We start from the raw sequence: 27,431 nt of genomic DNA on the forward strand, positions 1-27,431 counted from the left end.
TTCTGGAGTGCTCCTTCTCCCAGCATTCCACATGCCTGGCTTCTTATTCTTACATTTCAGCTCTTCACAGAAACCCTTCCACCCAGCCCAGTGCCACCTCCACAAGCACATCACTTTGGTTTAGTTGTTTCACAGCACTGATTGTGTGTGTGCATCTTCTGTTTTCCCTTTACAGTGGAAGCTCCATTAAAGCAAGGACTCCATCTCTTTTGTTCACACTATATCCCAAATACCTGGCCCAATTAGGTGTTCAGTATATACATGTTGAATAACTGAATGAATTAATGGCAGCCTTTTTGTTTAAAGGTTTATTAACAGGGACCCATCCTTTTTGGCTCCTTTTGCCCCACCTCCCAACCCTAATCAACCTCCCACTCTAGGGCTTCACTGTAGTTTCTGAATGTTAAAGGTGGGGTAGGATAAACTTGGAGATCATTCAAATTTGTGCCTTCCAGGGACTTCCCTGGCAGTCAGGTGGTTAAGACTTCATGCTTCCACCGCAGGGGGATGCCAGTTTGATCCCTGGTCAGGGAACTAAGATCCCGCATGCCAAGTGGTGTGGCCAAAAAAAAAGTTTGCCTTCCAAATCTTTTTACTGTTAATGCATAAAACAATTCTTTTCAAACCCCAAATCTCTCACAGAATCCCTACATATCAAATACATAAAGCAGGAAGTGCCCTTCTTGAGGGAAACTATGTGGGCCTTACAGTTCTGAGAAACAGTTTAACATTCATTGTTCTGCTTATTTCAGTTACTTCATTGTACAGGAGAGTCAGCGGAGGCCGAACGCGGCGCCATGACCTGCCTCTTTTCTGAGCCGGATGCTGTCTCGGGAGCTCCTGGCCCTGTGCTCTTTCCACAGCACCAGACTGGACTCTGTAGAGTCTTTCCAGCCAGGGCAGACGTGCACCGGCAGTGTCTGCCATGGGGAGAGCTTGGGTCTTTGATTACCTACCCCTCAGACTGCTGTCCCAGAGTCATGTGAGGGGCTGGCTGCGGGGTAGACTGGAAGTGCAGGGAGTTTGGGTGGGGAAGCCAGGTGTCTGTGTCGGAAGGCCATTGGGGCTCGGGGGCTGGGGGCTGGAGGGTTGAGAAGGGCTGCCCAGGTCTGTGGTGGTCTCTCCCTTCCTCAGGATGAGGCTGCTCAGCTCCTGGAGTAGCTGCTCCTCCAGGGACCCATGTGTCTGGGGGCTGCTCTTGGAAGGGGGGCCCGGAGGGGGCTCAGGTGGCCTCTCCTCCCAGGCCTGGGGGCCTGCTTTGGACAGAAGATATTGATCAAAGGACCTCTGGCTGGGGAGGGCAGTCTCCGGCTTGGCTGTCCGCTCCCGTGGGGTAGAGAAGGAGGTGGAGATGTCCTCGGTCAGCTCGGGGAAGGCCCCCACTTCCTCATACACCGGCTCCTCATACACAGGCTCCTCCAGTTCTTCCTGCTCCTCCACAGACCCCTGGGATGACTTCATTGGCTGGATGAGAATGGGGTCACCAGAGGCAGGCACAGAGTTAGAGTTCCCAGATTATTAATCGCTAACATTTATTGAGCTCTTCCTCTTGACCAGATGCTGCAAAAATACTTTTGCATGTATGATGTCAAAAACAGCCCTGTATGATGGATACACTGCAGGTGAGTGAGCTGAGGTACGGAAGAGTTAAATAAGTTGCCCAGGATCACACAATAGGTAAATGGTGGAGCTGGGGCTTCAACCCAGGTCTGTCTGACTCCAAAATGCATTCACTTAACCACTTCCTTCTACTTCTCAAATCCTGTGACCACTTCCCCCTTTCTTCACTGCATCCTACCATCCCTTGTTTTCCTCATTCCTTCAGGTCGCAACACTCTCTGTCCACCCGCACACACACTCACGTATGGCCTGCATCGGGCAAATACAGACAGCACATGGGCTCAAGCAGCACAGAGCACAGGGCTGACAGGTACAGAACTGGAGCAGGCACAGTACTCACAAAGAACATGGACAGGGTCCTCCGGTTGTGAAGTCGCCGCTAGACACAGGTAGGGTGGGGAGGCAAGGAGGGAGAGACACAGAGACACAGTGAGGCCTGGCAGCAGGAGCTGCAGGTGGAGAATTGGGGCACAGAGAAGGCAGAGGGGGCACCAGGCTGGCAGACATGCCATTTCCTCCTGCAGTGTGCACAGGGCATGGGCAGGGATGGCTAGGGGAACCTCACCAGGGTCTGATTGGCAGATAGGAGGGTGGCCCCACTGTCATCCCCACGGATGGGCAGCAAAGGCATGGTGCCAAACTTCTGACGGGCGAGGTCAGAGGAGGAATGGCGTCGTAAGACCACTGGCTGCTGGTCATCGTGCTGGAGAGAGGGCGGGGGAGGCACCGGTGGGCATGGGAGGTGCTGAGGGTAGAGCTGGGCCCACAGACCTGGCTGTCAGCTCCCTCCTTCCCCTCACCTGGGCTTTGAGGATGCTGGTGGTCCAGTCCCACATCTCGTCCTCGTCTGTGCAGGACAGGTAGCTGGGGGTGATCAGAGTGGGATCACCAGGAGGGAAGGGGTCACAACTAGAGAGGTGGAGGATAGGAAAGGCCGGAGGACGGGGAGCCTGGCTGGGAGGTACTCACAGGTGCATCTTCTCCAGCATCAATGTGAAGCCCCACCTGAGAAGCAAAGGAGACCAGTGATGTGGGTGATCAGAAAGCCAGAGGGGTGGTGGCATTTCATGCCTCTAGAAGGGTGGACTGGGGGAAAAAACTCACGGGGTGGGAGGCTTGAACTTTTTGCGGATTCCAAGGTAGACCTTGGCATCTTCCAAAGGCCACTCTCGTTCCGGTTTAGAGCTCTGACAACATGAAGGCCAGCAGTGAGGTTGAGAGGTGAGAGAGAAGGATCATGGTTAAGGAGGTCAAGAAACCATGGAAGCACTGGAGTTGTATGAAGTCAAAGGGTCAGAGAGGTCAAAGGGCCAGGGAAGCAATGAGACTGATGGAAAAATGGGCTGTGGAGTGACAGGGTCGAGCAGTCAGGGCTCCTCCCACATAGCCATCCAGCCTCCCTCCGCACTCGCCCAGGGCCCACCTTCTTCTCCTTGAGCAGCAGCAGGCAACGGCCACGCAGCAGAAAGAACCTCTCCTGGAAGCGGTTTCCCAGCAAGCGGGGGGGCTCCTCCCGACACCGCAGCAGCCCCACCCGTGGGCTCTCACGCCGGATACCTGGGCACAGGTGGGCAGGGCAGGGCTAGGTGGAGGGTCCCTGGGAGAGGCCTGGGGCAGGGAGTGGTGGTGGTGCTGGGCTGAAGAAGGAGGCTCACCTGTGAAGAGGCAGCCAGCATGGGCCAGAGAGACTTTTCTCAGGAGCAGGGAGGCCGAGCAGGGCTCTGGAAGTTGGCACCATTGGAGGGCCTGCTCAAGGACCCTTTCCTTGGGGTGCAGTGGCCGCTCTAGGGGGCAAGATGAGGGTAGGTGTCAACCAGATATCCATCCACAGCCTGGCGCCCCCCTCCTCCTCACCCACCAGTCACTCATTCATTCATCCAGCCAGCCACAGGCATAATTTAGCACTGACTGTGCCAGGCACCGGGCTGCCCCTGGGGATACAGTAGGGAGCCTGAAACACCCAGCCTGCCTTCACAAAGCCCACAGCCTGGTAAGGGAGCAGAGAGTAACAGATAAGTAAATCAGGTAAAGACAAACCAATATTCTGAAGGAAACAATAAAAAGCTGAGAGAGAGAAACAGGGCAGCTACTGAGACGATAGGGTGACCAGGCAAAGCCTTTCAGAGGAAGCATTTGAAGATGAAACACAGAGCCTGAAGGATTGGGAAGAACAAGCCATTCAGAGATGGGGGAAGAGGACTCCAGGGACGATGAAATGCAGCACCAAAGGCCCTGAGTTAGGAAAGATGTGCTTGAACTTAACAGCCAGCATGGCTGAAGCAAGGAAGACATGTCATTTGAGATGAAGTCTGAAAAATAAGTGAGTGCCAGATATTCAGGGTCTTGTAGGCTAGAATAAAGGGTTTGAATTTTATTTTAAGTGCAATGGGAAGCCATTGGAAGGTTTTAACCACGGGAATGGCATGATGTAATTTATGCTTGAACATGCTCATTGACTGCTGTGTGGAAAATGGCTTGTTGGAAGGCAAGAAGAGACACTGGCCAGCTGTGTCCTTTATGGAGCTGTACATTTTCGTGGTTAGTGTTGGGGTGCAGAAAGATCATGGTGACTTCAACTAAAGTGGTAGCAATGGAGATGGAGAGGTGGTATATTTAGAAAGATACATTTAGACTCAAGAGGACTAGTTAGCCGGTAGGTATGAAGATGAAGGAACAGAAGGAGTCCCAGAGGAGTCCCAAGTGTCTGGCCTCGATAATGCTGAGTGAATGCTGATTCAGTGACGGAGTAGGGAAAACTAGGAAATGGCTTGGGCTTTTTGTCAGGGGAGGGGGTTGGGAATTGAATTTGGTCTTAGAATTTTTTATTCACCTTTTTTTTTTTTTTGGTTGTACACGTGGCATGTGGGACCGCTGGTTCCCCAACCAGAGATCAAACCTGCATCCCCTCCAGTGGAAGTGTGGAGTCTTAACCACCGGACTGCCAGGGTAGTCAGGTCTTGGGTATTTAAAATATGACATGTTACAAGATGTACAAGTGCAGGAGTCAAGCAGGCATCTGGCTATGTGAGTCTGGAGCTCAGAGGAGGGGTCTGGACCACACATAAACATTTGGGGCCAGCTTATTAGTGGTATTTAGAGCCACAGGAATGGATAAGGCTCACCCAAGGAAACACACAGAGAAAGGAAGAGGGTTGAGGATTGAGCCCCAAGTCCCTCCAGCATTTGGAGCCTGGGCAAAGTAAAAAGAGACACCTCCTTTGATGTGAAAGAGAAACCAAGGGTCTCTGGGGCCCACGAAAGACAAGAGTACAGAGAGTATTGAGAAAGGGTGAGTAGGAACTTCTCTGGTGGTCCAGCAGCTGAGACTCCGCACTCCCAATGCAGGGGGTCTGGGTTCAATCCCTGGTCAGGGAATAGATCCCACGTGTCGCAACTAAAACTCCCACTTGATGCAACTAAGACTTGGCACAGCCAAACAAATAAATACAAAAAGGAAAAAAAAGAAAGCCCGAGAGGACAGCTGCTTATCTGGTAACCCAGAAGTCTTGGTGACTTTCACCCCGAACACACGTGGATGCACACATGCGCTGTCATACGCACCAAGCTCCCCGTGCTCTCGAATCTCAAACGTCACCCACAAGTCCGTCCCAGCTGCCGTCCCCCGAATCTCCAATACTTGGTTGGTCAGCTCCTCAGCAGTCAGTGTTGGGGATACCTGGGGTCAGGGCAAGAGTGGAGGACCCATGCAGGTCAGGCTACTGCCCCTGCTGCCCGCCACCCTCTCATCTCCCCTCCTGTCCCCTCAAGACTCACCTTCAGGGTGACACAGTTGTCTGGGAGCTGCTGCTCTATGAAGACCTCCATGATGAGGTCTCCAGCCTGGGACAGCTGAGGGGAGGAGTAAAGAAATGAGGACACAGTACAAAGAATCAAGGTCAGAGGACTCCTTAGGTTGTCTCATGAGTGCTTCCCCTACAGAGGCCTCCTCTGAACCCTCACCCCAAACATCGCTTAGACCCTTTAAAGAAAAGAAACTCCAGGCGTGGTGGCACTGTGTACGGTAGCGCTTGAGAAGACAGGTTGGAGTCTGGGTTCCGACTCTGCCACTCGCTACAGTACAACCTTGGATAAGTGACCCTTCAAACCTCGGTTTCTTTGAAAAAATGGGATCACCTACCTCCTAGAGTTGTGTGGCACCAAAGTGAGATTACAGGTGCTTGGAATATAATTCGTCCCCAGATGTTAGCTACAGCATTTATTAGTCTTCTCACCTCTTTGTCTAACTTAGCTAACCCTTCGTTGGATCTCTACACCTGGAACTAAAGTGCTCCTGCCACCCTTCTGTAATGAAGAACCCTCAGGGTAGAATAAATGGAGCAAATCCTAAACCAACCACCTCTCCCCAAGGCGCTCCTCTCCTTGGGTTTCCTATGGCCTAGAAGCAGAAGGTCACCTTCCTATCTCGATGTCCCCTCCTGGCCCACTCAGAAGTCTAGGGTCAGGACAAGTTACCTGCACATCCTTCCAGGTGGTGATAAGACTGACCTCCAAGTCAATCTGGGCTACCTGGTCAGGGTCAATCTGTGGAAGAGCCAAAAGGGTGTGTGTCTGTGGGTGTCTGTGTGTCGGTGTGTGTGTGCATTAGCGGGAGGCTGCGGGAAAGAGAGTAAGCCCGGAGACATGTGCAAGACCAGAGCCCCTGGAGGAGAGGGGGAGAGGCCAGAAGAGCCGAGAGCTAAGGGGCAAGGATGTTAGGAGTGTGGTTACAGGAGATGGGGCCCAGGGCTCTGGGATGGGGTTCCTGATGCAGAGGGCCTTTGGAGGGTGAGGTTAGGGGTTTGTTGGGACAAGCAGGATCCAGCATCCAGGGAGAGGGACCATAGGTCATGGGTCAGGAAAGCTTACATCAAAGACAGAGATGTAGCCATCGATGAGCTCCTGCAGCACGCGCACCTCGTGCTCCCCCCGCCCATCTGTCTGGAACACGCTGGGCGCGAACAGCAGTGCCAGGTTTCGTGTGCACATCTGGTTCAGAGAAGCGCACTTCTGCACCCTGTGGAGGGGTGTGAGGGTCTCAGGTGGGTACAGCAGTCATTTGGTAAACACTTATTGAGTCCCTGCTGTATGCCTGGGCTAAGCACTTGGGCTACAGCAGTGAGTTAGACACAACCCTGCCCTCAAGGAGCTCCCAGTCTAGGGGAGAGACAGACTTACACATAGGGGTCAGCAAACTTTTTATGTAAGTTTATAGATAGTAAATATTTTAGGCTTTCATGCTGTACCATCTGTCACAACCCCTCAATTCTGCTCTGGTGGTGTGAAAGGAACCATGGGATATATATAGAAGAATGGGTATGACTTTACATTTTATGTACAAAACTTTATTTACAAAAATAAGCAATAAGCTGGATTTGGCCCAGAGGCCATAATTATCCAGTCTGTAATTAGTACCATACAACTGAGACTCATCCTGGAATCATCTAAAAAATCTGTCTCTCCCAATAGACTGGTAAAGGTAGACTTGCATCTTATTCCTCTTTGTGTCTCCAACATCTAATCCTTTGCTGCCAAAGAATATTAAATAAAACAAAATAATGCCGATTGTTCACCATTTCTGAATGCTTACCACATATATGCCAGGTGCTGTGGTAAGTTTACAACAAGTATATCATTTAAATCTCATATAACCTATGAGATGGATGGTTGTGGTGATGGTTTAGTTGCTGAGTCATGTCCAACTCTTTGCGACCCCCTGGACTGTGGCCCACCAAGCTCCTCTGTCCATGGGATTTCCCAGGCAAGAACACTGGAGTGTGTTGCCATGCCCTACTACAGGGAATCTTCCCAGACCAGGGATTGAACCCTGGTCTCCTGCATTGGCAGGAGCATTCTTTACCGCTGAGCCATCAGGGAAGCCCATGAGGTGGATACTATACCTTATACCATCTTCCTGTTACAAATGAGGAAACTGAGGCTCAAAGAAAACAGATAATTTATCCAAAGTCATGCGCTAGAATAATGGAGTCAGATTGAGGCCTAGGTCTGTCTGACCCCAAAGTCCATCCTGTGAACCTTTATGCTGTTACACCTTCACTGAACAATTGTCTATGGGGTGGATATGTGAATGTAAGTGAGTGATTGGACAGAGGTAACGAAGGATCGGGGGGAAGCCTGCAGGGGTCTGGCTGTACTGACCGATAGAGATGCCCAATAAGGGTGGCCAGTGTGCGGCGGTTGACCCGTGGCAGGCAGCCAATCACTTCTTTGTATTTCTCCAGGCGCTGGTTCTTCTGGGGCAGCTCTGGGGATGTGATGGGCAAGGGGTGGTGAGAGTCGGGGAAAGAAGAGCAGAGGGATTTTTAGAGAAACAAACCCAGGATGGATGTGTCTCCGCCCCTTCCCACCTTTCCCTGAGCTGAGTCCCTGGGTGATCAGCCAATTGTGGCAGGAGTGTTGGGGTGGGGGCTGCCTAATCCCACAGGGGTGCCTTATAGATTCTGGGGGGGAGGGGCGTGGAGTTCCTGGCTGGGTCTCCATTGCCCATGAGGCTCTTGAACCCACCAGCAGCCTCCCTCCAGCGAGGCAGCAACCGCGCAGAGGTCACAGGATCATCAAGCTCTCGAAAGAAGCGTTTGAGCGTGTCGGTGACATCCTCCACAAAGTGCTCCCCTGGTCGAAGCTTCACGGACCGGGCATCCCGCCGGAACTCAGCCAGCAGCTTCAGGCTGCGGGCGCGGGCACCCCCTTTCCGGTATACGCCCTCCAGCCGGAGCCCTGTGAACAGCCAGCATCTCAGCTCACCGCTGCCCAAGACCTGCTATCACTCACCCAGTGCCCTGTCTTTGACCCACCCCCCCCATACTGTACGTGGCTATTGGGGGTAGGATGGTCAGATAGAAATCAGCCTCTCTGGCCTTGCTTCTCGGGTCCCTACTCCAGCCCTCACCTTCAGAAGGTCCATCCCTAACCATGCCATCACACTGCAGCTCCCTTCTCTCCTCATCACTTTGATCTTTAAATAGCACTCTATGAAATCACATCACACTCAGGACATGTTATTCACAGGTTTTGAATTTATGAATTCATCTACCTCCTAAAATGTATTTGGAACCCCCAAATCAATACCTGTGGCACTCTGCAGTCACTTGTGAACATGCACAAATGGAGAAAATTTTCAGTTGCCTGATGAACATTTTCCCAGCTAAGGCCTCAAGCAGTAAACAAGTGTCATTCTAATGGTATATTTAGAGCCACATATTTTTGCATTCTTGTTCTTCTTTGGGGGGGGGTGGAATCTCACTGTTTAAAATGGCCCCCAATTGAGGGCTGAAGTGCGGTCTAGTGTTCCTAAGTACCAGAAGGCTGTGATGTACCTTGTGGAGAAAACACATGTGTCAGATAAGCTCTGCTCAGGCATGAGTTATAGTACTGCTGGCAGCAAGTTCAAAGTTAACGAATCAACTGTATAGTAAATAGAGTGTCTTTAAAGCAGACTCATGGATACAGAAAACAAACTAGTGGTGACCAGTATGGAGAGGGAATAGGGAAGGAGCAGTATACTGTTAGGTATAAAATAAACTGTAAGAATGTATTGTATAACACAGGGAAAGCAGAAAATATTTTAGAATAACTATAAATGGAGCACAATCTTCAAAAATATGAATCACTATATTGTACCCCTATAATTTACCAAATATTTTACATCAACCATACTTCAATTAAAAAATAATAAAATAAAAAAAATTTAAAAGATGAAAGCTTGGACCTATACTCAATATCTTATAATAACCTATAATGGAAAAGAATCTGAAAAAGAATATAGGTATTATATATTTATACACACACATACACACACAACTGAATTACTTGGTCGTACACCTGAAACTAACACATTGTGAAATAATTCAATTTAAAAAGAGAGGAAAAGAGATGAAAACTTAAAAAAAATTAAAAGTGTCTTCAAACAGAAGCACACATAAAACAATGTTACATATTGATCAACTGATGAAAATATGACCAGAATTTCCCAGGAACTTAACTCTGTATTTCCACTGGGGCAACAGTTCAGCATTCATTGATCCAGTGTTTTCAGTGACTTTATAACTGCCATGAATCATGAGAACTGAGTGTATTTGTTTTCTTAATTATTACCCATTGTTCCCACAAGGCTCTGAGCTTCACAGAACCTTCCTCGTTCACTGCCCCACCCGCTGTGGCTGGCACAGGGGAGCAGCTCAATAAATATGTGTTGAATGAAGCGTGGTGGTGCAAGATCTGTGGAGCAGCAGGGAAGAACACCCACACTTTCTCCAGGGCTTTTCACTGGGCCTCTCACTTCAATCCTCCTAGGAACACGTGTGAGGCTGAGAAGCGGATGGGGTCTATTGTTTGGGGAGTCAGTACATGAGGCTACTGCAAAGGCGTGGAGGATGTCTTTAACCACTGACTCTCCATTGTCTGTGTAGTAAACATAACTATTTGTGGGCGCATGGATGTGCCTTCTTCCCCTTTACTGTCCTCCTTAGTTTTCTGAGAATTTTCTTCTCAAGAGTCCGGCCTTCTAAAGAGGGTTTGCTGGGGTAAAAGAATTAATTTGATCCTTATTCAATGAAGAGAAAAAAGCAGAGGCCAAAACTCACGAAGAATTCTGGGAACCCCTTGCATAGTTCATCCTTTATGGCTGGAAAACCCTCCCACACAGAATAATTCTACTCAGACCCTCAACGGTTTTGCTGCTCAGCTTGGCTCTTGCCAAATAGCTGCACTCTCTCTGTTCTCCATAGCTCTGCATCTCTAGTAACATCTGAGGGCCCTGTTCCTTCCATGCCCACACCCCAGTCAGAGTAGCTATGGAACACTTCAGTTCAGTTCAGTCGCTCAGTCGTGTCTGACTCTTTGTGACCCCATGGACTGCAGCACCCCAGTCCTCCCTGTCCATCACCAACTCCCAGAGCTTACTCAAACTCATGTCCATTGAGTCGGTGATGCCATACAACCATCTCATCCTCTGTCGTCCCCTTCTCGTCCCGCCTTCAATCTTTCCCAGCATCAGGGTCTTTTCAAATGAGTCAGTTCTTCACATCAGGTGGCCAAAGTATTGGAGTTTCAGCTTCAACATCAGTCCTTCCAATGAATATTGAGGACTGATTTCCTTTGGGATGGACTGGTTGGATCTCCTTGCAGTCCAAGTGACTCTCAAAAGTCTTGTCCAACACCACAGTTCAAAAGCATCAATTCTTCGGTGCTCAGCTTTCTTTATAGTCCCACTCTCTCATCCATCCATGACCACTGGAAAAACCATAGCCTTGACTAGACAGACCTTTGTTGGCAAAGTAACGTCTCTGCTTTTTAATATGCTGTCTAGGTTAGTCATAACTTTCCTTCCAAGGAGTAAGCGTCTTTTAATTTCATGGCTGCAGTCACCATCTGCAGTGATTTTGGAGCTCCCAAAAATAAAGTCTCTCACTGTTTCCACTGTTTCCCCATGTATTTGGCATGAAGTGATGAGACCCAGATGCCATGATCTTCGTTTTCTGAATGTTGAGCTTTAAGCCAACTTTTCCACTCTTCTCTTTCACTTTCATCAAGAGGCTCTTTAGTTCTTCTTCGGTTTCTGCCATAAGGGTGGTGTCATCTGCATATCTGAGGTTACTGATATTTCTCCTGGCAATCTTGATTCCAGCTTGTGCTTCATCCAGCCCAATGTTTCTCATGATGTACTCTGCATATAAGTTAAATAAGCAGGGTGACAATATACAGCCTTGATGTGCTCCTTTTCCTATTTGAAACCAGTCTGTTGTTCCGTGTCCAGTTCTAACTGTTGCTTCCTGATCTGCAGATTTCTCAAAAGGCAGGTCAGGTGGTCTGGTATTCCCATCTCTTTCAGAATTTGCCACAATTTATTGTGGTCCACACAGTCAAAGGCTTTGGCATAGTCAGTAAAGCAGAAATAGATGTTTTTCTGGAATTCTCTTGCTTTTTCAATGATCTAGCAGACATTGGCAGTTTGATCTCTGTTTCCTCTGCCTTTTCTAAAACCAGCTTGAACATCTGGAAGTTCATGGTTCACGTATTGTTGAAGCCTGGCTTGGAGAATTTTGAGCATTACTTTTCTAGCGTGTGAGATGACTGCAACTGTGCTGTAGTTGGAGCATTCTTTGGCATTGCCTTTCTTTGGGATTGGTATGAAAACTGACCTTTTCCAGTCCTGTGGCCACTGCTGAGTTTTCCCAATTTGCTGGCATATTGAGTGCAGCACTTTCACAGCATCATCTTTTAGGATTTGAAATAGCTCAACTGGAATTCCATCACCTCCACTAGCTTTGTTCATAGTGATACTTTCTAAGGCCCACTTGCCTTCACATTCCAGGATATCTGGCTCTAAGTGAGTGATCACACCATCATGATTATCTGGGTCATGAAGATCTTTTTTGTACAGTTCTTCTGTGTATTCTTGCTACCTCTTCTAAATATCTTCTGCTTCTGTTAGGTCCATACCATTTCTGTCCTTTATTGAGCCCATGTTTACATGAAATGTCCCTTGGTATCTCTAATTTTCTTGAAGAGATCTCTAGTCTTTCCCATTCTATTGTTTTCTTCTATTTCTTTGCACTGATCACTGAGGAAGACTTTCTTGTCTCTCTTTGCTATTCTTTGGGACTCTGCATTCAAATGGGTGTATCTTTCCTTTTCTCCTTTGCTTTTTGCTTCTCTTTTTTTCATAGCTATTTGTAAGGCCGTCTCAGACAGCCATTTTGCTTTTTTGCATTTCTTTTTCTTGGGGATGGTCTTGATCCCTGTCTCCTATACAATGTCACAAACCTCCGTCCATAGTTCATCAGGCACTCTATCAGATCTAGTCCCTTAAATCTATTTCTCACTTAACCACCTATAGGTCCTAAATGCGTCACATGTGCTCTTTATCACCACTATCCTGGAACATGAGACCGTGTGCAGCCCCATTTTCTTTCTTTTTATTTTTTGGCCATACCATACGGCATGTGGGATCTTCCTTGACCAGGGGATCGAACCTGCGCCCCCTGCATTGGGAACGTGGAGTCTTAACCACTGGAACTGCCAGGGAAGTCCAACAGCCCCATTTTATTTTTTAAAATCTATTTAATTATTATTAAAGTTTTCGGCTGTACTGTGCGACATGTGGGATGTTAGTGGCATGCGGGATCTTCGTTTTCTGACCAGGTGTTGAACCTGTTCCCCCTGCATTGGGAGCCTGGATTCCTAACCATTTAACCAGCAGGGAAGTCCTGGCCCACTTTAAAGATGAGGGAACTGAGGCTCAGAAAGGCAGAGCAGCTCGTCACTGTCAGGTTGCAGTCTCTGGAGGCAAAGTTTTTGAAGGCAAGTCACATGCACACATCTCCCTCCTCAATCCCATCTAACCTGCAGTGCCCATGTTCCCATCCCTCACTAGCTCAGTCTCAGCCAGTACCCACTCACCATGCTGAGTGACAAAACTGATGCAGGCATCCACGATGATGGGGATGTCACCCCGGCTCATCTGCTGCTCCTGCAGCCCTGTGCCTCCCCCGCCGGCTGCCCCGCCAATGGCCGTGTTCCATGCTGAGAAGTCTAGCCGGCCCTCTGCCTGCAGATACAGTGTCCTAAGACCCGAGAGATCTGAGTCAGAGCCAGCTCCAGGGGAGTCCTCAGGCTAAGAGGCCCAGGAGCACAAGGATCAGACTTCCCAGAGACACCAGCAGGGGGCAGCAACACCCAACCCAGACAGGGCCCCTGACTAGGGAAGTGACTTTGAGGAAGTGGGCAGTGGTCCAGCAGGCCTGGGTGGAAGGTGTGAACTGTGCTCTAGGAAGCGGGGCCCAGAGTCAAGGGTAGGGGCAAGACTTACCTTCCTGTCTCCACCAAAACCAAATGCTCTTTCTTGTCCGGGGTGTCAGCTGCTGAGACCACACCTTGGAGGAGAATCATGGGACACTATCATTATCATCTTCATCATAGTGATTAATATTCATTAAGTATTTAAGGTATGTAGGTTCCATGCTAGGAGGTTTACAATCAATACTGCCTTAAACCTTTTGAGTTACATACTATTATCCCCACTTCGGGCTCAGACGGTAAAGAATCCGCCAGCAATGAGGGACATCCGTTTCACATAAACTCAGAGAGGTTAAGTTAACATGCCTCAGATTACTTGTTATGGCAAAGCTGAGCTTGAACTCAAGTTTCTTGTCTCCAGATCTCTAAATCTATCCTACAATGTTCCTCTTTTAAGAGGAAAAGAGAATTCCCAGTCCCTTCTCTCAGTCCCCAACCAGCAAGCAAGTGACTCCAAATAATGATAATAACACACATAACATATAACATTTATTGAATACCTGTAAGATGCCTCCTGCCAAGTTCTGTGATAAGTGTTTAACATGCATTGCCTTATATGAAACTCGTTACAACCCTACTATTGAGCCTAATGTGAAGATGAGGCAACTAAAGCACAGAGAGGTTAAGTAACTTGTCTAAGGTCACACAGCCAGCAAGTGATGGTGGGGTGGCGGGGTCTACATCTGGGCAATTTGACTTTAGAACTTCTGCCTGAATCCACTATTCCTGCTCTCTCCCATAGGGACCCTAAATATATGACGGTCGACTACCCAACCCCTCATAGCCACCCTTCATCCCTGCCCCAGCCCTGCTCACTGATCTCCTGTAGCCGGCGCAGATGCACCATGTCTTCAGGGGCTGGGGGCCCAGGGCCTGATGCCGGGCACAGGAAGAGGTGATCTCCACGAAGAAGGCCGAACCCAGACATCCAGAGGCCAGGGGCCAGGGTTGTATGGGAGGGGGACCGCAGCCACAGGCGACCCAGCCGCAGCAGCCCAGGCCCCAACAGCTGGTGACAGCTCAGCGGAGAGAACCACTGTGAGGAGGAGGACAATGGGAAAGAGGAGGGCAGGGAAAGGGACAAGGGTGGGCAGAGAAGTAAGAGTGAGAGGGATAAGGGGAGGCAGAGGAAGACATGGAGAGAAAGCCAAGGAAAGAGGGGAATGAAAGGGATGGGGAGAGAGTAAAGAAAAGACCGGTGCAGGAGACAGGAGATGGATGGAGAAAAACAAGAAAGAAATGCAGTTTAATTCGATTTGCTCCAGCCGACACAGAGAAGATGCCTGTGCAGCAGGCAGTGTTATACCCTTAATTGGGATGTAGGGAAAGACACGCTGGGTAGCTGCATGCTGTGACAGAAGAGTCACGAGGCCCCAGGAAGTCCCACCCCCAGGGGGCCAGGCAGAGGCTTCATGGAGAAAGGACTATTCCTTTTCTCAAAGCAGTAACTCAAAGCAGTGCTTCTCAAGCTACTTGTGCTGAAGGAACAGGGAGTTTAAAATTTTTTTACCAATCTGTCACTAACCAACACTTTGATTAAAAAACAACAAAACAAATTACTAGAAAAGTGAAATGAAAAAAAATGACATATAAAATATAAGCCCCCAATTTTTAAAAATTAGACCCCACACATAAAATTATTCTGTCACATTGCTATGAAAGATTCTAAATAGTGACTCTCAAGCTCTATACTTAACCTGTCACGGGCCGTAAGAGAATTTTTCGGCCAGGACCAGGTAACGGACCACACTTGGGGTAGCACTGCCTTAAAGGATATTTGAAAAGTGGTGGCTCAGTGGTGGTGAACTCGCCTGCCAGTGTAAGAGACGTGAGTTTGATCCCTGGGTAGGGAAGATCCCCTGGAGGAATAAATGGCAACTTGCCTGGGAAATGGACAGAGAAGCCTGGCGGGCTACAGTCCATGGTTCTCAAAAGAGTCAAACACGATTTAGCAAATAAGCAAGAGATAATAGGAGGAGACTTGGAGGGCCGTATCAGAGCCCTTAGAGGATATGAAGACAGCTTATTGGTGTGAGGAGTTCTGAGTGGGGTCAGAAGCCAGAGCAGGGGAGCGCTTCCTACAGAGTAGTGTCAGATATACAGACTACCTGGTGAGGCAAGAGGGAGGCCCTTGAACCTCACCCAGGGCAAGTCACTGGCCACCTGCAGGGGTGCCGCTCGGAAGAGTAAGGCGAGGAGGGCAGCCAGAAGGGGTTAGGGAGGAACTGCAAGCTGCCAGAGCTCGTAACTTTCTAAGAAGCTGTGGCGGGGCGGGGAGGTGGCACGTCAGGGCGATGAGCTGAAGGTGGAGCAGGGCTGGGGGAAAAGCTGTTTAAGGATGGGAACGATTATCACTGTCATCGCCATTACTACTTCAACACCCACAGATGGAGGGCTTGCGGCGTGCCAGGCAGTGTGGGCCTCACGTGTCACTTAATCCTCAACCCCAGGGGGTAGATCTTTGACACCCACTCTACCCATATGGAAGAGCTCACACATGTGAGTCGGAGGACTCAAATCCCAGGATATCTGACTCCAGGGATCTAGATTTAATGCCAGGGATCTAATTTAATGCCAGGGGTGGGGTGCAGGATGGAGAGAGTGCCTTGCCTGGGAATGGAGAAGCTGGGTCAGATGAAGGCAGCTTTGCCTGTGGACTTGGAGATCTGAGCCTGGGGGAGGGGGCAGGAGTTAGGTGGCAGCCTCTCTGAGGGAAGAGCCCAGCACAGTGCAGTCTGGCCTGTGAGCTTTGCAGACAGAGGCCTGACTTCCGTCCTGTGCTCTACTGCCTTCTAGCTCTGTGACCTTGACTGAGTGGCTTCATAACCTCTGAGTTCTAGGTGTGAAATATTGATAATCCTTACCTCTAAGTGTTGTGAAAATTAAATGAGATATTGAGTGGGCAGCGTTTAACACAGGACCTGGCACAGAGTAAGTGCTTAGTCAACCTCAGCTGTTAGTGGCAGGGGTGGGCGTGGCTGCAGGAATAGGAGGGGACAGGATGGGGGCAGGGTGTACAGGGAACCCACGAGCTGTAGGCGGGGGATGGGTCTCAGCTATCTCACCTTGCCCAGGGCGCTGGTCCAGGCCTCCAGACTGTCAGCTCCATCTGTGCCAAAATGCTGAATCCTCCCCCCGGTGAGGATGAGCTCGAAGGAGAAGGGGAACCTAGAGAGATGAGGTCCGGGAGGAGGGACGGGGTGAGTGAGGGGGCTGGCAGGCTCAGGATCAGGAGGGAAAAAGGGAAGTTCAGGGAACAGGGTGGGTGTTACCTGTCGAGGTCACCTGGGTCAGTGGGTGGGGGGTTCACACCCAAACATACAACATCCTGGGGCTGGATGAGGTGGAGGGGTTCAGGGCTGCTTTCTGACACAAACATTTCCAGAGCCGCACCCAGGACACACCACAGTCGGGGGGGAGCTAAGAGGGAAAGTGGTGGTCAGCAGGCAGCAGACCTCTGTTCCCACTGTCAGAATTCCCATTTGCCAGATATTATTCTGTGCCAAACCCTCTACCTACGTAGGATCTCCTGTAGTCGTCACAACTCTATGAGGGGAGTTTTTACATTCAATCCTGTTTTGCAGATGGGGAAACTGAGGCTCAGAGTTGAAGTACTTGCCCAAGTCACATGGGGAGAAAGCAGCAGAGCTGCAATTTGAGCCCCCATGGTGTGACTTCAAAGCACAATCACCCAATGCTGCCCCTCCCCACCCCTGCCACGGTCCCTCTGACCCCAGCACCCTTGTCCATTTCAGGGCGTGTCCTATCCCAGTCCTCTCCTCCTTATCTCTCTAGGGAACACTCCCAACCATCCTGGTTTCTGCCCATCCCCTCCCATCCCTTGGCTCCCCTCTCACCATCTCGGCCCCTGCGAGGGGGTGGGGGTCCAGCTTTGTTGCTGATGGGACCACAGTACAGGAAGCTGCTGTAAGTGGCAGGCACCACCACTTCATTGTACACGCCAGGGGAGGGGTCTGCAAGGGAAAGGAGAAGTGGTCACGTCAGGCCAGTGCAATGGAACCCCCTGATCCCCTTGGGAAAGTGCTTGAATCGAGGAAGACAGTGGGACCCAACTCCATGGGCAGCATGGCCTAGTAGAGCCCAGTGGTGCTGGACCCCTCACCACCCAGATCAGAGAAGAAGCTGGCAGGCAGTGATGAGGTTTCTAAGCCAGTCCTTGCCCACTGCCTGTCTCCACCAGCCAGCAAACAAGTAAGCTCTGGGTGGAAGGCTCAGGCAGGGGTCCCTCCTGTAAGTGTCTTGGCCCCTGTGGCATGACTACTGGAGACCAGCCTGTGTAAGATGACCATTTCTATGATCAGACTTCCCTTGGGCAGGTGAGAACTGACCTATGGGTTGACCCGACCTATGGGTTGACCCTGACAGGGATAGGCCAGCACTAACACCTCAAGCATCCAGATCCACTCCAGACAGTGGTCATTAGTGGTCATTTCAAATACGAAGAAATAGGGCCTAGAGGACTTGGAGGGTTGGGAAACTGCCCAAGTTGGGCCATTGTGATGGGCTAGCTGACAGGTAATTGGGGGCCCCCGCCAGAAGAACCAAGGCACGGGTCAGGGCTGAGAATTCTTGCAGGGAGAGAGAGGAAGCCTTGTGGGGATTACCTGGGGGCAGGAGACTAGGGAAGCTGCCATCGAGGGCTGAGGGGGTCCAGGGCTCCTCTCCCTCAAAAGCCTCGACACAGAGGAGCTGGGTCATGTTCTTCAGCAGGTTGGGTCCTGCCACAGCTGCACATAGTGCCTACAGGGAGAGAAGGCCTCTGTCAACCCCAGCACACAACCTGGGAGCCCTGGTGACAGTCCTCCTGTCTCCAAAACAGCCCCATTCCAAGTTTAGGCATTTCAACTCAGAGACCCATCAGCCCCGGCCTTCCCTCCTACCTGGAGAAGCTGGCTGTGATCTGGATACTGAGGGTGGGGCTTCCGGAAGAGACCGAGCCGGTACTTCCGAGAGATGAACTCTCCCCGAGGGCCAGGGGTGGTATCTGGGTGCAGGCCCTCACCTGGGGGGAGTGACCCTGCCCAGAAGCGGTTGGCGCGATCGTTTCCCAGGACAATGAACAACTGCAGGGTCACAGGGAGCAGAGGCAAGTGACAGAAACTTGTATCCCCAGGCATTCCAATCCTGTCCCCAGGCTGGACCCAAGGCCTTTTCACACATGCTCCTTCCACCCCAGCCCACACCCCCAGACACACATTTTCCCTCTGCAGACTTCTCACCTGCACTATCTCATTACTCCACACACTTGTGTCCAGCTTCAGGCTCTGCACCTTGGAGATCCCAGAACCCAGGGCCCGGTGCTGACCTGTTAGGGTGTGAAGGGCATGGGCACCCTGAGCCCTCCTGCCCCGAGCCCCCGAGCCCCTCCCCGTTTCAGCTAAAGGCCCCAGCCCTCACCTGCACACTGCTTGCAGATGACCACTCCCAGGTTGACCGCAGCCCAGTCTGGGCGGGAGGCGCCACAGTCCGCGCAGTGCCGGTTTGCCCGATTGGACCAGATCTTCTCAGCCACCTCGTAGTCAGACAGGGTCTCGGTTACTGCTTCCTGCAGAGCGGCCGCCCAGCTCTGCCGAGCCCCCCCAGACTCGGCTGTGAAGCTGAGGGGTGGACAGCCAGTCCGTGGGCCTGGACACCCAGCCCCCTACCCGCCCCACCACCCGGGGCATTCCTGCAGCAGCCACCACAGCCATACGTGGGCCAGCCCAGCCCCTCCTGACATCCTTGACCCTGTTCACTGGACTCCCGTCGGGACACACCCACTGACATCCTAAGGAGGAGGCCTTGGGGCCTCTGCACCCCAGTGTTCCCCCTCAAGGTCCCTCCCCCGGCCTTGCCTCCTGCCAGTCTGGGCCCCACCTGAAGCAGCGATGTGGTGTGAGCAGGTCGAAGCTGCGACTCTTGGTCTCCCGCACACTGCAGCCTTGTAGTTCAATGAAGCAGATCCCGATGCCCAGAGAGAAGGCCTGGCAGAGTCGGGGGTCGGGGGCAGTGGGCAGGCACAGTGAGGTCCGAGTGGGCTAGGTCAGGCCCCTCAGCCCTGGCCCAGCCCTGCTCACCTGCTCACTCTTGTACAGGGCCAGCTCTCCAGGGCTCAACGCAGCAAACACCTTGGCCTTGTGCCCACGCAGCTCCAGCATGCCCGTGCGGAGGGGTCGAGGTGGCTGCGGGGGCCGGGGGTGGCCCAGGAGGCGCTGCTCCTTCAGGCAGGACTGCAGCGTGGAGCACCACATGTCCCGCTGAGCTGGCGGGGGACGGGGAAGCAGGTAAAGTGGGCTGTGAGCTCACCTGGCCTCCCCAGCCCTGCTCTGAACCCAGGGGGCCCTGGCCCTCACCCTCACTCTCTGTGCGGAACACGAACACCCTCTGGCCGGTGATGACCTGGAACTTGTTGTCCTTGCTGCTGCGGGTCATCTCGATGGCCGTCAGAGGGATCACACCCTTGGGGAAGGGGTCCTGGAGGGACAGACAGCCCATTGGCCCCTGGGGACAGGAACTCAGCCATGTGCACTGACCCCCGGGGGCCAGCACCAACATTTAATGAGATTCGGCACTCATCCCGCAAGCAGTGGGGTACAGCTGCTAACTGCGCTCCTTTTGACCCTGACAACAGTCACATGGTGCCTGCCTCTCCACCACGGGGGGATTGGCCTTCCAATCCTGAGCCTCTCTCAGCTCTCCCTCTCCCTTTCCCCAGGCCCCATGAAGCATCTCCCAGACCTACCTTATCACTGCCAAAGTACATCAGACTCCTCCCGTTGAACTGCACAAAGCGCCTCTGAAAGACGTAGTTTCTGGGGAAGGGAGAGGCCGAGATCAGTAACTGGGAAGACCTGCACCCCAGGGGTCTTAGGATCTGGGAGCACTTGAGACCCGACCTCCACCACCAGCCAGCCTCCCGTGCCCCGCTCCCCTTCCCAGCAGCCCCACCCCTGAGGGGACAGCTTGTCTAGCCAGCCACTGAGCAGGGGCGTGGGGCGGTCTGCCGTGGAGGAGAAGCTGGCATAGGGTGAAATGAGGTCATCATTGGTCTCTGTGTCCAGGGTGGGCAGGGAGAGGGTGGAGTCCCCAGGCAGCTCAAGGCTGGCATAACCAGCATCCTCACGTGCTTCCAGATCTGGCCTGCTGAGCCTTGTGGGGACCAAGACAGAGGGGAACACACTTTAGAGCCAGTTCCCTGGACAGCCCCACCCACAGCACCTACTGGAATGCCCGGCAGGTACCAGATCTGCTTTTTAAGCAAGGGAACAGGGAGGCCGAAAACCTAAAACACGAGCATGGATCTTCTTCCCAGGGCACACTAGGACTTTACTTTTGAAAAATGTCAGTCCTTTGCATCTGCCATTAGTATTACTTGGTGGAAAAGTTGGGGAATAACTAACACAGATGACTTCTGCCACAGCTGCCTATCTCATCAATAAGTCTGATTGGTTCTTTCTCCAAAAAGTTCTTGCCTTTCTCTCCCTGGACCAAGTTCCCAATAGCTCTCACCGAAGTGAAGGCAATTGTCACTTGCTTCCATTCTCGCCCTTCCACCAAGGATGCGAATAAGATCATTTCACGCACCTGCAGGAATCTCTACAATGACTTCCCGTTAACACCTATCAAAATTCCTTACCAGTGGATGCAAGACTGTGTACAGAGAGACCCAGGGCAACTCTGACAACCTCATCCTGCATTGCCTTTGCCTTGCTCACTACAGTCCAGCCACATTCTCTTCCCTAGTTCAGAGTCTTTGCCATACTGTTCCCTCTGCCTGGAACACACTTCCCTAGGCTGCTTCTTTCCATCCTTCAGGTATTCCTTCCCAGAAAGTCCTCTATTATTCTGTCACTTTCCAGTGGTTCCTTACCTCAGCTGTACAAATCACTTAGGAAACTTAAACATATCTGCATATGAACCCCATGTGCTCAGTCATGTCCAGCTCTTTGTGACCTCATGGACTAGAGCCCGCCAGCCTCCTCTGTCCACGGGATTTTCCAGGCAAGAATACTGGCATGGATTGACATTTCCTACTCCACAGGATCTTTCCAATCCAGGGATTGAACCCAAGTCTCCTGCATTGGCAGGTGGATTCTTTACCACGTAGCTACCGGGGAAGCCCTGTGTGAGCCCCATGCCAGACACTTAAATTTGAGTCATTGGGAACAAGGCCCAGGCATCTGTCATTTTCAAAGTTCCCCAGGCTGTAGTGCAGCTCGGGTTAAGAACCTCCACCCTACCCTACTTGTTTCCTACTTAATTGAGAAACTGAAGCAACCAGAGGATAATCCCCACAGACCCCCAGCGGCCCATCTGCCCCATTCCACATATACACAGTTTTCCTCCTGGTACTATGACAAACACCCCTGTCTAAAGCTGATCTGTCCTCTGGGCACTTGGTTCCAGTCCTCTCACCTACACAAGGACATCACTCCAGACTTTGTCCCTTTTCTCTCTCCTATATCCACTAGTTTTCCCTCTCTATCAGATCATCCCTATTCACCTATGAATATACACAGCATTCCATGCTATTAAAGCCCCTTTCTTGACTCCACTTCCACTATCAATAACCACTCAAACTCTCTGCTCTTCTTTGCAGAAAAACTTCTCAAAAATGTTGTCTTCATATTTCCAGTTCCTCTCCTTTGTTCTCTCTTGAGCCCACACAAATCAAGCCTGCACTCCCAGCACTTGTCAAGGTCCCGAGTAACCTCCGTGTCACCAATTCCAGAGGTCAATTCTCAGTGCTCATCTACCCGACCTTCAGTAGCATTGGATACATCTGACCTGACCTCTTCCTCCACCTTATATCTGTTCTTCCGTTAGCTCCTGTGGCATCAACTTCTCCTGATTCTCCTCCTACTTCACTAAGGTTTTTTTTTCAGCCTGTTTTGTTGATTCTTCCTTCTATCCCCAAACTCTCAATCCTGGAGTATGCCAGGACCTTATCTTGGTCCTCCGCTTTACCTACACTCACTCACAGCTACATACACCCATCTAAATGCTGACAACACACAAACCTAGATCTCCTGTTCAGACCTCTCCCCCAGACTCCAGACTTGTATATCCAACAGCCTATTTACCACCTCTTCTTGGGCATATAATACACACCTCAAATTCAACACATCAAAACCTGAACTCTCAATCTGCCTTACTCCTGTGTTACGCATAGTCTTCCCCATTTCAGACCACAACAGCTCCATGAACTTTCAGTTGCTCAGAAAAGCACTATCAAACGGTCTTTGAAATTTGGTTGTTTTATAGTTTTAGCACAGCTCACACCAGACTAGCCACATTTCAAGTGCTCAGCAGTCACACGTGGTTACTGGCTACCACACCGGACAGTGCAGGCTCAGACGGAAACCCTTGAAGTCTTTCTTGACTCCTCTTTTTCTGTCACAATTCAATTTACTAGGACAGTTTGTCTTCAAGATATAACCCAAACCAACCACTCCTCACCCTTCCCACTCTCATAGCAGTAGCCTGAGATTTCTCACCTAGATCACAATAAGAACCTCCAAACTAGTCTCTCTGCTTCTGCTTTTGCCCCTACAGATCATTGCCAACACAGCAGCCAGAGGGATTCTTAAAATGTAAGTCAAAACCCTTCCAATAGCTCGCTTCTCATTTCACTTAAGAGTAAAAGTGAAAGTCCCGATATGGCTCCTTTTGCCTCTCTGACAGCTTCTGCCCCAGCTCTTCCCACCCTGGCCCCCTCTGTCCCAGCCCTGCTGACCTTGTCATCGCTCCCGGATCCCCTGGTTACACGGCCTTCTCAAAGTCTCTATTCTGCCCACACTTCCCACTTGCAGCATTCTTCCCCTAGAAGGACTAACTCCCTCACTTCTTTCAAGTTTTAGCTCAAACATCATCTTCTTAACACTCTGGCAACTCCTGGTGAAAAACTGCAGTCCTTTCCCCCCCTCACCCCATCCGGCCCTCTTACCCTTTTCAATTTTTTTTCATGGTACTTATTACCTTTTACTGGAGAAGGGCATGGCAACCCACTCCAGTATTCCTGCCTGGAGAATTCCATGGACTGAGGAACCTGGCAGGCTACAGTCCATGGGGTCGCAAAGAGTCGGACACAACTGAGCGACTAGCACTTTCACTTTCACTATTACCTTTCAACACAGGAATAACTCATTTATTACATCTATTGTTAATTGACTGATTTCCCACAAGGGCAGGGATTTACAATCTATCCCAAGTATTTACAACAATATTTGACATTCAGTAGGTGCTCAAAAAAGATTGTTAAATGAAAGAAAGGCACTTCTCCGTATTTTAAGTCATATATCCATTTCTTTGTCTACCTGTTTTATTTCTTATCTGTCCCCAATGAGTCACAGGCTGCCTAATGGGAGACTGGGTCTGTCTGTCATATTCATCCTGAATCTCAATAACCCAGTTGGCACACAGTGGACACTCAACACACATTTGATGACCAATGGGAAACACAGCTGCCACCAGCTCAACCCGCTCCTCTTCCTGCCACAGTCACTCTATGGACCACTCACCTGTGTTCAGCCCTTTCCTGACAGACACCTCTGCCTTCTCTTCTGTCGGGGGCCCCTGGGACCCCCACAGGCTGGACACCATAGTACAGGCAACCAGGGTCCATGATGTGCACTGGCAGGTGGAGAAACAGGGGAGACAGGGAAGAGGTCAGGTGAGAGTCCTGAGGGGCACAGCTCCTTTCCCCCAACCCATGATAGCCAACCTACCTGTGCCCGTTGTGGGCCTGAGGGCAGGGGTGGGGGCAGCTGTCTGAGAGCTGTCTGGGGCCCTAAGGAGAGAGGTCTAGTGGTCATTCAGGGAGAGAGAAGGAAGGACAAGCCCTCATGCCCTGCTCCTCCCTGCCCCCAGCATTGGGTCCCAGGGAGCCGACCCCACTCACATGTCCTGAGCTGTCTGGGCCCCGCCTCTCAAGTCCAAGCCAAAGTAGATGGCATTGGGCATCATCTCCACAGTATTTGAGGCCGACGGCTGCTCGGAGGAGGACCTCGGAGGGACAGTAGGGGACCTCGGACTCAGGCTGGGCTCTGGGCTCTTGGATGCCTCTGGTCTCCAGACCGCTGGACCCAACCCAGGCCTCTGGGTGGTGGCGGAGCCACTGAGTCCACCAAATACTGTCCTGGGCTTAGGCACAGGCTTGGTGGGCTGGGCTGGGGGTGCTGGGCTGTGCGAAGGCTCCATGGCACTTTCAGGCTGGGGATCCGGGGGGCCCTCGGCAGTGCCCGCCTGCAGCAGGCGCAGGATGCGCTTCCGGTGCCCCGTGGCGTTGACGCCCAGCTGCCTCAGCTCCCCGTGGCCCAGGCCACGGGCCGCACCCGCTGTAGCCAGACCCTGCTGCCGGAACGCGTCTGCATACTGCTCCAGGTGCACCAAGGCCAGCCACACAGCGATGTCCAGGTCCTGAGGGGCAGCCATGGGGGCTCAGGCCATTGCTGGGGGAGGGGCAGGGTGAAGGGAGGGCTCAGGCTGAGATTCCCCCTCCCTGTCCCAACGTCTGAGGCTTGGACAGAGGCCACCAGACTCCAGTCTTCCTTCAGAGAAAATGACCAGAAGCCTGTGATCCGGAGGCAGAGCCAACCCCAAACATTGGAAAGGGCCTCCCCATTGTAGGAGCACCCCTTCATTTGCAGAGGAGGAAACTGAGGCCAGGGAGGGGAGGAGGCTTGCCCCAGGCTCATGGCAAGCTGGCTTCTTGGTGAGAGCGTTGGCCCCTTAGCTCCTGCCCACGCAGTGTCTGGGTCAAAGCTCTGCATATACTCAAGTCAGCAAGCCTGGGACAAGATGCCAGAACCCTGCAGGGGTGGGGATGACAGAGGCTGGTGGGGAGGAGGGGCCCACGATGAAGCTGCTATGACACAGAGGAGAGGGGAGGAGAAGAAGGGAGGCGCACCTCCCACTCCCACTGGTTCCAGGGCTGAGTATAGGCTCCGGCCATCCTAATCCTGGTCGTTCCCAGTTCCTCCTCCCCTTCCACCTATTGTCTCTGCTCAGACTTCCTTCCTGTCCCTCCAGCTCTGGCCGCCCCCACATCCTGCCTGCCTTGGTCAGGCTGTCCAGAGAGCTCTAGGCAGTACCAACATCTGGGCACAGGCCACTTGGGGAGTGAGGATGGGGCAGAGAACTAACTGGGCCAGAGAGATGAGGGACCGGGGGTACACCAGGGTCTCCACCCAGCACCCACCTGCAGCATCTTCTCCCATATGTGTGTGCAAACTGGAACACCCACCCTGCAGGAACTCACACTGCGAAATGACATTCCCCTACCTCTGCTTTCTCCAAGCCTTCCTTTGCCCTGTCCATGCCTTTGGACTCAGGTCTCTGAGGCTCTGTCCCATTCCACCACCTTGACGTGGACCCTGATCTAGTTAGTACCTAGACCTCTCTTGGATCCTCTCTCCGTGAGTTTTTGTCTACCCTGTCCCTGTCCCCACCGCATTCCATCTCCATCTCTATGTCTAAATCCATCTCGGTCCCTTCCTTGTTTTGCTGTCATTAAGCCTCTCCTTGCCTCTGTCTCCATTTCAACTAGATCTTCAGTTTTATCTGTGTCTGGCCAATTCTGACTCTTAGGTTTCTGTCTCTGCCTCTGCCCGTACTTCTCTCTCCCAGTTTCTCTCCTGCGGGGTCCTTCTTACCAGAACTGCCTCTCGCCCCAGCATCAGTTCTGGCCTCTCTCTGCCTCTCTGCGGCAGAGCCCCCTCCCCAAGATAGGGCCCGGGTGCTGCACCTCCCGTCCTGACTCAGAGTCCAGTTTCCCGGTGACTCAGGCCCGACTCGAGGGCACGGGACTGAGAACTAGGAGGTGAGCGGGGCAGGAGTGCGGGGGGTGGGGGCCAGGGGGGGCGGGCAGGGCAGCACAGGGCAGCTCCGGCTACTACGAGGGAGGGGGCAAGGAGGGAGGGGGCAGAGGCCGGCAACCGGAGGGAGGGGCTGATCGCGGCGGGGAGGGGGAGAGGGGAGGGCCGCGGGCGCGGAGTGGGGCCAGGGATCCCACAGAGGCCCTCGAGGTGATGGGGAGGAGTCTGGGAGGCAGGAGCCGGGGGGCGCGGGGGTCCTCACCTCACTACGCGGCCGCTGTCCGCTCCCCGGTACCCACCCGCCGCGCCGTCCGAGGCTCCGGGTCGCGCCGCGCCGGCCCCGCCTCCCCTCAGCCCTCCCCCGACGGAGCCCCGCCCCGCCCCTGTCGTCGGTTCCCTCCGCGGAGGCCCCGGCCACTCCTTGTGCAAGCGGCGGTCTTCTAAAGGTTTGGGCTCCTTACCCAACCGTTGTGCTTATCTCACAGCCTAACCAGCTCAGCCCCTTTAGGGGCCCAGAAAGGGCGGGGGGGCCGGAACAGGGTTGGAGGCCGAGTCAGCCTTAAAGAGCGGGACAAAGAGGCAGAGACTAGACGGAACTGGGGACAAGGGTAGAACAAGAGAGAGAAGGAGAGTGCTGCGAGGGACAGCTTTGCATCCCCGCCGCCGTTCCCTCCCCGTCCGTCTTGTCAAAAGGGGAGGGAAAGCATCGGGCCCTAAGTCCCCAGGGCACCACCTCTCCCACGCCCAGCAGGGTGGCTGGACTCTGGTACCCAGTTAACGGGGAACAGAAGCTGACATCCACAAGTCACGGATGGATATCCACAGCCTTCCAAGCTGGCAAACCTTCAGAAGCCCCGCCATCTGACTTGGGGGAAAGAGGCCGAGGCCCAGCAGAGAAACCCTCAACTGCTTCTCCCTCTTCAAGCGCCTGGTGTAGGTTTCCTCCCAGGCATGCAGGGCAGCAAGGCAACATCCTTACTCCCAAACCAGGCTTTGCGGCTGCCCTTTAAGATAAGGGTGGTGCCCTGTCAGCACGGTTACCCAGCAAGCAGCCTTTCCATCCTGGGGTGAAGCCCCTTCTTCCCACCTCCCTATTGCAATTTGGAGGGGAGTGGTGAGAAGAAGGCCTGAGGATAACCAGCTCCTCTCCCTTCTCGGCATCTTGCCTGGAGCCCCAGCCTT

General features: G+C 52.3%; 1 protein-coding gene across 4 annotated transcripts; it reads right to left on the reverse strand.

The window, feature by feature from the left end:
- Positions 1-292: 292 nt before the first annotated feature.
- On the reverse strand, positions 293-26,575 carry ARAP3 (ArfGAP with RhoGAP domain, ankyrin repeat and PH domain 3). Of its 4 annotated transcripts, XM_024995226.2 has the most exons (33): positions 26,512-26,575; positions 24,335-24,884; positions 24,162-24,223; positions 23,955-24,066; positions 20,383-20,583; positions 20,177-20,246; positions 19,788-19,908; positions 19,512-19,696; positions 19,312-19,418; positions 18,853-19,052; positions 18,675-18,760; positions 18,336-18,518; positions 18,060-18,195; positions 17,292-17,408; positions 16,707-16,854; positions 16,500-16,602; positions 14,251-14,470; positions 13,448-13,511; positions 13,039-13,202; positions 8,143-8,355; positions 7,777-7,882; positions 6,487-6,634; positions 6,094-6,162; positions 5,395-5,469; positions 5,182-5,296; positions 3,276-3,404; positions 3,044-3,177; positions 2,725-2,807; positions 2,590-2,625; positions 2,421-2,484; positions 2,186-2,323; positions 1,961-1,999; positions 293-1,464 (listed from the first exon to the last, which is right to left on the reverse strand). In XM_024995226.2, exons 2-33 carry the CDS (start codon positions 24,865-24,867, stop codon positions 979-981), a joined length of 4,647 nt encoding a protein of 1,548 aa, XP_024850994.1. In that variant the 5' UTR covers positions 24,868-24,884; positions 26,512-26,575; the 3' UTR covers positions 293-978. The 4 variants fall into 4 exon arrangements, with proteins under 4 accessions (XP_024850994.1, XP_024850996.1, XP_024850995.1 ...); XM_024995228.2 differs by lacking the exon at positions 2,186-2,323; XM_024995227.2 differs by lacking the exon at positions 1,961-1,999.
- Positions 26,576-27,431: the final 856 nt, after the last annotated feature.

This window comes from Bos taurus, chromosome 7 (assembly GCF_002263795.3).
Source record: "Bos taurus isolate L1 Dominette 01449 registration number 42190680 breed Hereford chromosome 7, ARS-UCD2.0, whole genome shotgun sequence".
Lineage (NCBI taxonomy): Eukaryota > Metazoa > Chordata > Mammalia > Artiodactyla > Bovidae > Bos > Bos taurus.

Excerpts from the sequence above, each read along its gene's own strand:
- ARAP3 (XM_024995226.2), bottom strand. The coding sequence starts at position 24,867 with ATGGCTGCCCCTCAGGACCTGGACATCGCTGTGTGGCTGGCCTTGGTG. Across the intron at positions 24,067-24,161 it reads CAGGCCCACAACGGGCACAG|TGCACATCATGGACCCTGGT; the intron begins GTAGGTTGGCTA and ends TCCACCTGCCAG. Across the intron at positions 2,324-2,420 it reads CCAGCATCCTCAAAGCCCAG|CACGATGACCAGCAGCCAGT; the intron begins GTGAGGGGAAGG and ends CCCTCTCTCCAG.